This window comes from Phyllobates terribilis, unplaced genomic scaffold, assembly GCF_046119375.1.
Source record: "Phyllobates terribilis strain yellow unplaced genomic scaffold, ASM4611937v1 Scaffold_13__5_contigs__length_258822181, whole genome shotgun sequence".
Lineage (NCBI taxonomy): Eukaryota > Metazoa > Chordata > Amphibia > Anura > Dendrobatidae > Phyllobates > Phyllobates terribilis.
The window spans coordinates 30,949,804-30,965,029 of record NW_027362773.1 but is presented as its reverse complement, the minus strand read 5'-3'; the positions used below and the strand labels follow the sequence as shown (position 1 = coordinate 30,965,029).

The 15,226-nt window shown below is 42.4% G+C and overlaps 1 protein-coding gene across 4 annotated transcripts in view; it reads left to right on the top strand.

Moving 5' to 3' along the window:
- The window catches only part of SYT12 (synaptotagmin 12), a 235,039-nt gene extending 220,303 nt beyond the window's left edge, over positions 1-14,736 (top strand). For 3 of the 4 annotated variants that reach the window (XM_073658045.1, XM_073658044.1, XM_073658043.1), the window contains one exon: positions 8,009-14,246. In XM_073658045.1, the coding sequence (XP_073514146.1) occupies positions 8,009-8,182 (174 nt within the window). In that variant the 3' untranslated portion in view covers positions 8,183-14,246. Of the gene's footprint in view, positions 1-8,008; positions 14,247-14,403 lie in introns of those variants that run through there. The other variant, XR_012252657.1, reaches the window with a different exon arrangement.
- Positions 14,737-15,226: the final 490 nt, after the last annotated feature.

Below are 15,226 nucleotides of genomic sequence, written 5' to 3'. Positions count from 1 at the left end.
TTCAGGAAGACAGTCTGGGAGCAGAGTCTCTTGGGAGCTCTGCTCCACAAGTAGGGCCCAATCTTAGAGGCCCAGGAGGGGAGCAGAGGAGTAGGCTCCATTCTGTTAAAGGGATCCCTGGGGGTACGGCAAGTGCAGGACGGCACCTGTACGCCCCGAATCTGTCAGAAGACAGAGGGATCGTAGACCGCAAGAAGGGGACCGGCCCCTGGACCAGCATTGTTACTCCAGGTCTCGGCTGGAAAAACCAGAGGCTTCTGGCTTTCATAGTCCAGGTGCCAAAGCCTCATTCTAATCTCCGTGAGGGTCAAGCAGGTTCGGGAACTCCGACGAGACAGGAGGGACTTCAGAGCACCCGAGCGGGATTGAGAGTGGGAAGTGCAGGGCAGGAGGGAGAAAGACCCAGCGTGAAGACGGTCTAGCTAGGAACACAAGAAAGTGGGGTTCTGTCAGGTACTCCTAATCTGCCTGAGGAAGCGCTGAACCCCTGCCTGGTGAATGCAGCGCGACGTGGGAGGCTAGCACCTGTACAGTGCACCAGTGGAACTGTCATAAGAACTGTGAGGAAAGACTCGGATGACTGCACCGCACTGCCTCCGTCCCTTCTTTCATCTGCGCCTTCTTTCCCTCCCAGCACTACAATGCCCAGCGCAGCTTACACTACCTACACTGCCCTGGAGCTAGCTCTTCCTGTGGAGAGCCACACCATCCCTGCTGCAGTAACATCAGCTTCAGAGGACTGCTCCGCAGCGTCGGCACCCTTTAGCCGCAATCCACAGGTGGCGTCACGAACTTTCCAAATCCCCTATAAATATTTCCCTTTTTACTGACCGCCCTGGGTCACGGACCGGGCCAGCCACCGTGATATCCCCTATACCGTTATCCATAGTCCCCTCTGCCGAGTACCCCACGGCCCAGGGGGCGCGTCACTGTGCACATGCTGCGGAAATTTCCGCTGCGGATTATCATTGCGTTTGCTGCAAGAGGGTAAATAAACCCAAAGTATCTCGAGACCTGTTATTTATGTGTAGGGCAGCCAGCGTAATTTAAAATATAACCTTTAATTAATTAGATTTAAGAATAAACAACACTTAGTAAAACCAAAGTAGGACCTAATCAAGGTCAATATAGAAGCATAACAATGTCCAAGACAAAAAGTATATGATAATACTCAAAAGTACAGTGACACTGTCATACTAAAAAGGACTGAGAGTGAGACTCCAAGGTGAAGAGCAAATTAGCCTATGGAGCTGACTCCTTGTCCCATTAATGAATACTCATATGAACCATTCTCAAACCATTAAACAATGGAAAAGATATCAATATGCATCTAACTATATATGGAAATAACAATACAAGGAGTGTGTTTAATGACCCCAATGTTCAGTGTATCTAACCATGTGCATATCAGTCACTATACAGAGTAGGTATACGGTGTGCATCCCATTACCGTTAGGCAAGATAATACACTCCATATAAATCACCCCAATGGTGAATAAGACAAAGATTAAATATAAAACGGAACGTCCTCACCCATTGTAGTAATCTCCGTGGTAGTTAGTCCTGGGGCTGTCTCAGTGAAGGGCGCCATCATCCATAAGGAAACGCAGCAGCATATCAGTGAAGGCATATGATTCTGCCCCTATTTAGCCCTAAAGGGGAATACTGCTCTGCCCTGTTCCCAAAGGCTCCCGTCCTGACAAGGACAGTCCACAGCTACCACTACAATACGCAATGCACTTGCCCTCAATATGCCTCTAATGCGTCCCTACGCGTTTCATCCTTCTCAGGAATCATCAGGGGACATACGTACATGACAAAGCTGGATGCTATGCTATTCTGCTATATTAGAAGTCAATGTGTACTCCACTACAAGCTAACAAGGGAGTGCTGGAAATAGTCAGTAGAGGGGATATATATATATCAGGGTAATTCAAGGGAAATCACAATCAGGTGACTCAAAGTTGTGTTTGGTCCAATCTAAATTGCCCCAGGTGTAAATGTAGATTAAGAAACCACCATCTTGGTTCATGACTGGGGAAAATAGCCATGTGGACAAACGGTGTGCGTCCAGTTCAGCACGCCCATAATGAAGGCGCACATGTCACCCCTAGAGGCCGGAGTCAAAGTAGGCAAGGACGCTGTCATTCCCGCCTAAGTTGGATCGCTCATCTGAGACTCAAACGTCATATCCGGTCCCATGATTCCATACCACGGTCGGATACCAATGTGGAACGCACGCTGGAACGCATGCATCACATGTCTGGGCGTAACGATAATAACGTCACATCCAGAACTATTGGTGAGCCAGGCAGTTAATCAAAGCGCTGGTTTTCAGCATCATACAGATCCGGGTTGGAACGCATACCGAGACACACAGGTCACATCCGGTCCTTTGGCTGCAAGCCAAGAAAGGAATATAAGACATAAGCCGGATGTCAGGCCCCACATCCCGGAGTGTCAAAAAGATGACACCATACACGATGCTGCCATTAAGCCAGTCTGTCAATTAAGAAGCACCTCAATGAGCCGCCCTCATATCAATCCATGGCTATCTGCTAGTTATTTACTACAAATCATGTAGAATAACCCCCCAGAATCGTCACGAACAAGTATAATACAATGCAATATATAAATGCCAACCAGGCAATGTGTCCATAAGGTGGTAAAGATAACTTGAGCTATGACAAAGATCATAACAAACAATCCTAGGGTAGGATAATGTAAATATACAATGGTAGCATAAATCAACGACCAATCACATATTTGATAGGACCATATGTGGAATGTATATCATTCTACTATACCGAGGAATAATCAAAGTGTCAAAGAAATTTGAGAAATAGGATTACCACTGGCAGTGTAGGATGGAATATTAAAAATGAATCTTGGAGATATTATTTGTTAGTCCCATATCTCAAGTACGAGTAGAGGCATGGTGGGAATATATAGCAATTTCCTAAATGAAACAGTTATAGGTAAGCTGTTCATTTAGACCCCTGGGTGTGACAGTATCTAGGTAAAAGATCCATTTGGCCTCAGCCTGCAGTATCAATCTATCCCAATATGGGACTAACAAATGATATCTCCACGATTCATTTTTAATATTCCATCCCACACTGCCAGTGGTAATCCTATTTCTCAAATTTCTTTGACACTTTGATTATTCCTCGGTATAGTAGAATGATATACGTTCCACATATGATCATATCAAATATGTGATTGGTCGTTGATTTATGCTACCACGGAGATTACTACAATGGGTGAGGACGTTCCGTTTTATATTTAATCTTTGTCTTATTCACCATTGGGGTGATTTATATGGAGTGTATTGTCTTGCCTAACGGTAATGGGATGCACACCGTATACCTACTCTGTATAGTGACTGATATGCACATGGTTAGATACACTGAACATTGGGGTCATTAAACACACTCCTTGTATCGTTATTTACATATATAGTTAGATACATATTGATATCTTTTCCATTGTTTAATGGTTTGAGAATGGTTCATATGAGTATTCATTATTGGGACAAGGAGTCAGCTTCATAGGCTAATTTGCTCTTCACCTTGGAGTCTCACTCTCAGTCCTTTTTGGTACTACAGTGTCACTGTACTTTTGAGTATTATCATATACTTTTTGTCTTGGACATTGTTATGCTTCTATATTGACCTTGATTAGGTCCTACTTTGGTTTTACTAAGTGTTGTTTATTCTTAAATCTAATTAATTAAAGGTTATATTTTGGATTATCATTGCGGAAAAATATGCAGCATGTCCATTATTTTTGCGGAAACGTGGCGTAATTGCCGCCATTGTCTTGCATTGAATCGCTTAATATCCGCATGACTACATGTGCACATGCGGATATTAAGCGATTCAATGTGTGGATGGTACCCGGGTCCGGAGGAGAGGAGACTCTCCTCCAGACCCTGGTACCATGGTACCTGTGAAAAAAAGAGAATTTAAAATAAAAAATATACATTATACTCACCTTCTGATGGCCCGCGGTCTTCTCTCCGGTGCGTCCTGGCTCCCCGGCAGCTCGCGATGGTGTAAAAGGAGCTTCCATGACGTCATTTAGTCAAGTGACAGGTCACGCGACCGCTGACATCGGTGATTATAATCACAGGGTGATTATATTTGGCACCGCCCTGCCCATCCCCCCGCATCCTGGATGCTGATACAGTTGAAAGCAATGATGGAAGAGGGAGTCGTCAGCTACCACTCCCTCCACCATCATTCTCCCTCTGCGTCTGATGTCTTAGTACAGTGGGTGCAATAACGTCACTATTGTACTCGCGTTGTGCTGAACAGTGAGGGGCTGCAGAGCGCTCGCTGCCAAGACCAGAGCAGCGAGGGAACAAGGAGAGGTATGTGGGGCCCATTATTCTGTATGGAGGACTATGTGGACCCATTATACTGTATGGAGGACTATGTGGGGCCCATTATTCTGTATGGAGGACTATGTGGACCCATTATACTGTATGAGGACTATGTGAGGCCTATTATTCTGTATGGAGGACTATGTGGGGCCCATTATTCTGTATGGAGAACTACGTGGACGCATTATACTGTATGTAGGACTATGTGGGGCCCATTATTCTGTATGGAGGACTATGTGGGGCCCATTATACTGTATGGAGGACTATGTGGGGCCATTTTACTGTATGGAGGACAAAGTGGGGCCATTATACTGTATGAAGGACTATGTGGGACCCATTATACTGTGTGGAAGGCTGTGTGGAGATCACAGCTGGGGCAGCCTACTGTGTTGGGATCACCATACTTTGCTGGGGGGGTACAGTAGGGTCATCCTACTGTGTGTGTGGAGGGTACTGTTGAGGCATTCACTGTGGGGGTATCATACTGTTCTTGGTGGCTCACTTTTTTATAATCTCTATTATTTACTAATTCAAGATTTTTTATCCTTTATTATATATTTAAATTAGGCCATTGGGCCATATGCTTTTTACTGCTCTTACATAACATATTATATTATTCCAGTATGCCCCATTTGTGATTATTTTTTATTTTATTCTAAGATCTATTAATTAAAATGTACTTTTTTCGTGGGATGACCCCTTTAAGTTTATTTCCATATGAAAAGGTTCCTTGTTATATTTGATGGTAAGGAAAAACTTCCTCAATTATATATATTTTTTTAAATAAATATCATGGTTGTCCCGCAACTATATCCAAGTTTTTAACTTTGGCCCTCTGTGTATTTGAGTTTGACATCCCTGCTCTAGAATAAGCCTGCAGCTGTTGGTATTTCAAAAAAAAAAAACCTCCAGAAGCAGAAAGCCTACCTACATTCATCATATTTGCCTTCTGTATACAAGAAGGAATTAAATGTCTTACTTCCTGTTCAAGTACTAATATGAGAATGTCTCCCTAGATTAAGTGGGTTAAGTTAGTTCTAGTGATGAGCAAGCATTCTCGTTTCTCGAGATTTACGAGCACGCTCGGGTGTTTCCCGAGTATCTTCAGCGTGTTTGGGTGTTATGTTTTAGTCACTCTGTGTGCATGATTTGCGACTGTTTGACAGCTTTATTTCATGTGAGGAATGCCTGTTTCTTAGGTATTCCTCACATGTATTAAAGCTGGCAAGCGGTCGCAAATCATGAGCACTGAGTGACGAAAACATAACACCCGAGCACTCTGAAGATACTCGGCGAGCACCCGAGCATGCCCGCCGAAAGGGTTAACAGAAGATACTCGCTCATCACTAGTTAGCTCAATTTGACAGAGACAGTCATGTCATGCCATGGGACTATATTGCAGAATGTGGATCACTTAAGAGGCATGCTGCACCTAATCAAGAATTAAGTGGCCCCTTATCTGCCCTTTTCACATTTTGAGAAGCACTGGATTAGACTATAATTTGAGGAATGAGGGGAATAACAATGTAAAGAAGTTCTTAATCCAGCCATAGATTGTAGATATTTGTTCAGATCCCGCCAACATTTTTTTCCCCTGTTGAAAGGACCAGACAGGTCGCAATTGATGCCCATCTATTCCTTAGCTCCATTAAAGGGGTTTTTCACTTTCAGGAAAGTGGATATCAAATGCTCTAAAATGACAAGCAGAGCAGGTGCTCTCCCTTCTCCGTCACTGCTTGGGTCTCAGGATTTTGGTTGCAATGGTGACTTTACGTTGACGGTGGCCATCACCGCTGTAGCCAGTCACTAAGCTCAGCTCTGCCGAGGCAAATGGCACGAGCTGCTGAGCTCAGTGTGTGCATCTGCCAAAATTAGCCAACAATAATCCTAAAGGATAACCCTGATCTATATGTCCTATTTGGGAATATGTACATCACACAAAGCATTTCCCTTCATCCTCTGAGTCTTCTTCTCTTCCCTATTAGAGCACTGGAAATAGGACCTCCTTGTTCTGTGAATCTTCTTGCTTGTTAGAATAGTCCGTATTAAAACAAATAAAGTTTAAATTTTCTTTTTATTAAAATTGATTAAAATAAACTATTGTCAGTATGAAAATTGTAAGATTTCTCAATTTTAATGCAGATCGTTATGTGGAAAAATATTGCTAAAAAATAAGCATTAAACACAAAACCTGATTCAAACAACAGGTAGTTTTCTGATGACAACTTCCCTTTAAGTGTATTGGCATCTTAGGGCTCACACAACCGTATAAATCGAGAGTGCAACCAGATAAAAAAAAGGGAAATTTTTCTTATGTATTCGGCGTGAGAAAAAAAAATCACAGCATGCTGCAAATTCACTCCAAAATTGGATGGGTGCAAGAAAAAAAAAATCAGATGCCATATGGAGCTACAGTATAGTATCGGATTTTTACAGATATATTACAATTCTGTAACATAGGAAATTGTAAATGATTAATGGCTCCTGAGTGAAGAACGGATTGCAAACATGACAAGTGAGAAAAAAATCGTCCCACTTTTCTTGATGAAAATTGGACTGATTTTTTGATACGCTCGTGTGACCCCAGCTTAAAAGGGGTTTTCCTGGGACTTGGATATTAATGGTCTATTTTTATGATAGGCAAACAATATCAAAATGGTGGTGTATTGACTCCTGGCAGCCTGACCGCTCAGTTAATTGAAGGGTTGTTAATGCCCCAGTGAGCACCATGTCCCTACATTATTTTTCTGACTCATCTCCTTACATTTTGTAGGGGCTGTCAGTGGGACTAAGCTATATTAAAGAAGTTATCCAGGACTATGTTTTTTTACTATGGGCCTAAGAAATAACAGACAGGTGGTTGCAAAGACCGCTTGTGTCGGCGATTCATCAACTTCTGCTGACGTCAGTGACAGAAGAGCGGCTTCTCTTCCGCTCTGCTCTGTTGACGGGGCATGACTGCTGATGTCATGGAGATAGACAGCCGGCTCCCTGCAGTTAGGCAGCGGGGAGCCAGCTGTTAATAAGCATGATGTCGGCAGTCACGCCCCATCAACAGAGCAGCCAGCTTTGTTGATGTGGAGCAGCTGACTCGCCGATATGACCGCTCTGAGCCAGCGCTGGGTAGAACAGGTGGGTAGCTTCCTCTGTTAGCAATTACTTGCCTGTTAGTTTTTAGGCTCATAGTCAAAAAAATTAAATAGTCCTGGATAACCCCTTTACTTGGGGCAACACTATAAAATGTGGTGTGCTATTCTGGTAACAATGAAGTTGGGGGTGAATGTCCCCCTTCTTCGGTTAATCGGGTGGGAGACCAACTCTGACCCACCCACCCCTGCAATGTTCTGCTTTTGTAAAGGTTAGGTGCCAATATCAAAGTTCAACACATCAGCATTATGAAACTATTATGAAACTATACAGGGTTTGTTCGCAGTCGAGACACATGGGTCTACATATATGCTGGATACACAAGGATAATTTTATTTAATTTAATTTCATTATCTTAATTAAGTATTTTTTTAATATTATTGATTCATTAGGGCAATTAAAACAAGTGGAAATACTGTATATATAATCCAACTGTTGATCAAGGTAAAACCTGTTGCTTTCTTGTCATTTTAGGACCTGTATTTGAGGATTACGGTGGCGGAGTGCGGCGATGATGGGAAAGCGGAGAATATTGGACATGTAATCATTGGCCCGTCAGTTAGCGGAATGGGAATGACTCACTGGAACCAAATGTTGGCTACACTAAGAAAGCCTGTGTCCATGTGGCATCAATTACGGAGGAATTAAGAAGCTGGTGGTCACCAAGTGCAAAAGAACAAAACATTTGGGGGGACGGAGGGAACATTTGGTAACATATGAATATACCGAACCTCTTGTGATAGATATTCTGCATGGTACCTCCAAATTTCTATGACTCTCGTTACATTTCCAGCAGTATGTTCTTTAACAACTGCTGCGGTTATGATTTGTTTTATGACTTTATTACCAGGGGTTAGTAACAGGAAGACTGTGAATAGCAAAAAAAAATAATATTATTATTGCTTTTAAGCGTTATTTGCCAAACAGTGATATACTTTGCTGCACAATATTACTGACAGCTGGATCTTATGGACAGAGGGGTAGAATATGTACAGTAACTACAACACTTAAGGGTCAGCTTTCCGCCAACTGGATAGCACCTACCCTTGAACAAAGCCATAAATACAGGTAATGCCTGAATAATGTGCTCACCTGTTACTACGATAGATACACAACGCATCTGAACAAATGTATCATACAAATCCATGTTCGGCTGGACTTATAGATTTTCCCCTGCCCAAATCCTGTAGGGGGTGATGAACGAAGCCCTGCAATGATGGGCAAACTCACCACCAGGCATTGGCACTAGCCAAACACATTTGTAGTAAGTGTTATGTTTAATCTGGAGTGTTAGTTACACTGTGGATGTAAATGAGAATTTCACCATTAAGCTTCTTTTGATTTTCCATAAAGATGTTATAGAAACACAACAGAAAGTAAGAGGATGCCCACAAGATTTTCTTAGTTTAAGCTAAATACGTCAAAAATTCTGTGTAGTGTGAGGCTGGAGTCAGTCGTCCGATTTTCATCCAGAAAACTTGGAGAATGGTCATCCATGCTGTCTTCTGTGTGTCCGTATTTTACGTTTGTATGACATACGGGTTACATATCTATACATCAACATTTTAAAATGTACATGACCAAATACATAGAGTAAAAATAGCAATGTGTCCATAAAATCAGATGGAACACAAATGATCCATTTTCTTTTTGGCGCACCCATACACTTGATTAGGCAAGTGTCATCTAAGATATGGAAGAGAATAGTAAATGCTGCGATTTTGTTTCGCACAGACACTTGGTCCATGTGGAAAATCTGTCATCTGAACAGTCCTACTCAATTACATGTGTCAGTGTACTGTCCAAGCTGTACTCGGACAACCCATGTCCTTATAATATGCTCTTCTGAACAAGCCTTTAAAGGGAGTCTGTCAGCTCCATTCTGCCCATTAAATGGTCTCTGTCAGCACAGAATGACGTTGAAACCAAGTACAGGCGTTTGGTGCATCATGGCGGGGCCAAACATTTAAGTGCACCTTCACCCCTGCTTGTTTTCCCTCAATCTCCCCCCTCCTCCTCTTCATTGATTGACAGCACTGGCTTCATAGAGTTAGAGAAGGGTGGAGACATTTGGAAAACAGCAGGTGGGAAGGTGTATATAAATGATTGGCCCCGCCCTGATGCACCGAGCGGCGGTACTTAGTTTGAACAGTCATTCTGTGCTGATAGAGCACCTTTAAACCAGTAGTGGTGCCCAGTAGGGTTCTGAAACCGTCCTGTAAAGTTTTGTGGAAAGAGGCCACAAGTGCCCAGTGGGCAATCCTGAGCCCATCAAGTGCTTGGGCCCTATTTGGATCACCTAACTTTGCACCACTCCTTTCATCTTGATTGCTTCTCCAGCATTCATAGTTCTCTTTGGTGCTGAAATTTCAGCATGATGCGCCAAATCTCTGATTGGTGCATGAACACTTCTCTCTGTGCTCTTGATATTGTCATCAATGATGTACTGTGCATGCTATACATCTGGAAGATGGTGCTGCCCAGAGCAGGAAGAGTAGCGCCTAGTTTCCTCCCCAGACTGATGAATGATGAGCTCCCTCTAACCTACCTACACCACTGGTTGACAGTTTTCTCTTACACTGTGCATAGGTAGCAGGCTGAAAATCAATAGTGGAGGGTAGGGATAGCTAGATGTCATGAATACTGAGGAGGAAGTAACAGGAGCTTATGATTGAGAGGACTAGCAGATCTTCCGCAGATAAGTGTTTTATAAAGACTACAGCAAAAAAGCCCAGTAAGTGGCACATTGCTGAAATCAGGGTCTCTACTTTATGCTTCCCTGATATCTGACAGCTAAAACCTGACAGTTCCCCTTTAAGGTATATGGGGGTGCAGCTCTTTGGTAGTGGTTTAGGTAGGCAAGGGCAGCGAGTTCTTATCTTTAGATAGTGAGCGGTTTATTAAAAAGTCCATATGCCGTCACGGCTCACAAAACAAAAACAACCTTTCCTCGGCATAAAGCTAATAATAAACAGGAACAGTTCTCTGTATCACAAACACGGGCTCATTCATTTAGAGCAAAGTACTTTCAGTCAGTCTGTTACAACAGACTGCCAGCTTATCACAGGTCTTTTCCTCCTTCCACACACACAGAACTTCGACTGGGGCAGCTGAGCTGCCTTAAAGGCCATTCAAAGACTGGAGGTGGAAATATGGAAACAGCCAGTCCCACCCAGCTCTTATGGCCGTTCCTAAAACCCAGACCCAAAATCCGGGCCCATTAAAAAAACCCTTTCAGCACTATCTGTGCTGGAGAGAGCTTTTCCGGGTTTCACAGTACTGAGGCTAAACACTTCGGTGACACATATCTCCCATCCAGGACCTGTCCAGCAATCACCTTACAGGTAACAGCCGGGTCACTCACTGCTTAGATGTCCAAATAAGTATATTTATGTGTAGCATTCTATGACATCCTTTCCTATTTTCCACTGTTGTGACTAAACACCTTTTTTAAATCAGTAAATCCTTGGCTACGGGGCTGTCAGATAGCATATGGGTTTGATTTAATAACATGTAAATATATGTAAATGAGCAAGCTCTAGTTGGTGATATGCATGCAAAGTGTGTCCTGATATTTTTATATTGTAAGGTAAGTTTGATAGAACGGGTTACTTTACTTAAGGAAATTCAATATTAGCAGAAAAAAATCTCTACTAATTCACTTTACTCATTCAAATCAATATAATAAATTGTATTTTCTTATACACATTTGTTATGTCTGCTAATCTTCAGCATTGGTAACAACTGAATTAAAGGGGTTGTCCAGGATTTAAAAAAAAAAAAAAAATCTGCTTTTTTCTCCCCTGAAATCACACCACTCCTAAGGATTGTGTCTTGTACTACAACTAATTCTCATTCAAGACATTGGGACTAAACTACAATACCATGCAAATACAGTTCTGAGGAAGACCTTCTTCCAAATTCTGGACAACCCCTATAAAAGTGTACACCTGTCCTTAACTAATGCATTTTCTTAAACGGACACATTTATATTTTTCATAGATTTCATTTATGCAATTTATATTTTTCTACCAAAAATCGTCAGATATATGTCCATTTATTATACTTTAGATAGTACAGAAATATGGACAGACGGTTGTGATAATAAAGTTAATCGAAAAGCTGTACCATACAATTATCAATAATACTATAATACCGTATATTATATACAGTCTACATTACTACAATACAGTATATCCCATTAATATTCTGTCTGTTTCTGGCTTACAGTGATAACTATATACAAAATAATATGATTATACAATATATCTGTAAAAGAGGTCTAAGGCAAAAGTTTGGACCCTTCTTTCATATATATATTTTTTATTATTCAAGGAACACTGGAGAAAAAAACCCTGTAAGCTTAAGCCATGTTCAGACGTAGCTGATCAGCAGCAATTTGCAGTACAGGTGGATGCGATTTTTTAAAAAAACCATCTACATGTAGCGGAAAAAATCAGCATGAAAATAAGAACATGGAGTGGATTTTCAAATCTATAGAAAACTCAATCAAGTGTTGAAAAGCTGCTAATTGTTAATGCAGAATTTCCCCTACTTTGCCCACCAGAATAATTACAAGAAATCTGTTTTTGCTGATCATCCCTCCCGAAGTTATCCTAGGAATGCAGATATTTTGGAATCTTGGTTATATGATATCATGCCAAAACAGAAAAATGTCTAATAAATTAGTTTATTTTACTATAATATACATATAAATGTACAAATATTATTGCAAAAATAAGTACAACGAAACCCCGATTATGACATTATTTCAAGCTTCAAGAGATCTTTCTTTGCCAATGTAGAAAAAGAAAGTACAATATTTTTGAAAGTACCAAAATGAAGTCGATTTTGACATAGGATATTAAATGTTTTTGCTTATATAGTAAAAACTACGGTAAGCCAAGTATACGTCATCGTGCTACAGTTCTGCATTCATTGGTATACAGTGATTTTGGTGCCAAAGATGTCTGAACGGTATTATATTAAGTTTATGGTGCTGATTAAAAATATGACTTTGGTTTTACCAGATTGGCTCTAGTTTCTGAGATATTTAATAGTTACCGTAAGACGCACCCCAAATGGAAAATAGGAAAAAAATATTTTTTATAAGATGGGGGTTCGTCTTATAGTCTGAATCAGTATCTTACCTGGGGGGGGGGCGGTGGAGTGGGGGTTCACAAGAGGCAAGGTCCCTCAGGAAGCCGGTGGCAGCAAAAGTAGAGCAATGCTGCGGGCCCTGTGTGGGAGAAAGGGTGCCTCAGCAGCGGTGGATTGCGGTGGTGGTCGAGCGGGATTGCAGGAGGCAGGGTCCCTCCCTGAGGAACCTGGCGGTGGCAGTAGAAGCGGTGAGATGCCGCGGGGCCGGTGTTGGCGGTCAGGCAGAGCGGAGTGGATTACTTTTCCTGCGACCGTGGCCATCTTCCTGAAACCGTGATCTACAGGGAAATGGCCGCCAAAGCCGGCGCATGCGCCAACTGGGTTCTCAGCGGCCAATTTCTGGAATCCGCGGGCCTTATGAAAATGGCCTCCATGCTCCCAGTCTGTACATGCGCCGTCTCCGGCGGCCATTTCCCTGTAGATCATGACTTCAGGAAGATGGTCGTGGCCACCGGAAAAGCAATGCACTTCGCTCTGCCTGACCACCAACACCGGGTCCGCAGCATCTCATAGTTTCTGCCGCCGCCGGGTTCCTGAGGAAGGGAGGACCCTACTTCTTGCGATCCTGCTCCACCACCAATGCTACTCCCCGGTAAGCTACATTTGAATCATAAGACACACCCCTCATTTTCCTCCCAAATTTGGGGGAAAAAAGTGCGTCTTGTGGTCCAAAAAATACGGTAATTACTTACAGTAGAATTCTTGCTTTATAAAGTCACTCTTATAGCACTGTAAGCCTACAAATTGAAATACAAAATAATTATATGGGATATTTCATTACCTGTTAAAGAGTCAAAAGACAAATCAAAAGCTATTGCATTTGTTATAACACACGTTGCATTGGGGGAATGCATTATTTTCATGGATGAATTATCTCAAAAGCTAGAACCAATTCAGCAAACGTAATGGGATTTTTTAATTCAGCACCCTCAAAATACCCCAAATCCATTTAAAGAACATTGGCACCTGAAAACAATTTTTTTTTTCCGTAGACCTGCGTTATCAATAATATATTTATTTAAGTGGTCACTGTCATTTCATCAAAATTATGTTTCTTAGATTGCCTCTATCCAAAGTGTAATATACTTTATACATGAAAAGTGTTTGTTTCCTGGATGAAAAACTGATCTTAGGCTGCGTTCACACATTGCGTATTTTCCTGCGTTTTTTTACGCGCTCGTATTTTCCTGCTTTTTTTACGCAGGTAAAAAAATCACCTCCATTCACACACTGCATTTTTTCCTGCGTTTTTTTACGGATGTGCAGGAGAAATGAAGTGTGACGAGCATGGACACCTGTATGTAATGTAATGTATGTGTCTGTATGTGTATGTATGTAATTAATGTAATGTATGTGTCTGTGTGTCCTGTGTGTACTGTCTGTGTCTGTGTGTCGTGTGTGTGAGTGTCCCCCTAGCAGTGTATGTACAGACAGCTTCTGGCTGCAGTACATACACTGCTTAAGTTAAAAGAAAAAACCTATGGATACTCACCTATCCAATGGATGGGAGAGGCGTCCGGTCTGGTCCCGCGGCTTCCAGCATCTGCCGTGAAGCGATCAGCTGACTGTCAGCTGACAAGCTTGTAAATCAGCTGACCGGCCGGTCAGCTGATTTACAAGCCGGTAAGCTAACAGTCAGCTGATCGGTTCTCCGGCAGATGCTGGAAGCGGCGGGACCGGAGCGGACGCCTCTCCCATCCATCGGATAGGTGAGTATCCATAGTTTCTCCTGCGCCTCCATAAAAAAGCGCTGGCATTACGCAGTGTGTGAACACTGCTGCGTAATTCCATCGCTTATAATGGGCACAATAGGGAGAAAGCGCAGGACGCAGCTGCTTAAAGAATTGACATGTCAATTCTTTACGCAGCTGCGCTTTCACGCTGCGTAAAATCACACAGTGTCTGAACGGCAAAGTGAATTTCCCATTCACTTTGCTGGCAGACACAAGGCACATTGCGTATTTTGAAAAAGTGCGCGCAAAAAAGCACGCGAAAATACGCAATGTGTGAACGCAGCCTTAAACTTATGGCCACTAGGCGCCTTATTTCCTTGCAGTTTGCTGTCCACTGCCAGTTGTCAGGACTGATTGCTTTGTAGTTATGGACAAGCGGGAAGGTGTCCTTACAAGCCTGCTTTTTCTGAGGGGTCTTATACAGACAGTGAGTAACAACCTCCTTACTGCAGAGAGACCACCACAGCACAGCTGAACTTTTTATAATGCCTGGATCTTCACTTCCTCAGTGATTCTCTTGTTATCTTCACTTCTCTACTAGCTCGTCTAATCATATCAGTACTCTGACTTCCATCAGTACTCTGACTTCCCCTAATCTCCTCCTCCTTAATTGTGCTCTCACCTCTCCCCAGGTTTTCCCATTGCCTTGATTCGTATAGCACATTAGCCCTTCTACTCTCTCCTTCTCTCTTCATACCAGCTGTCTCTCCCCACCTAAATTCTACTTGCCTTTTTTTGTTTCCCATAGTACATCAGCAGTGCAAATTCAAGCAGTGCATTGCTGGAACTAAGGTAAAGG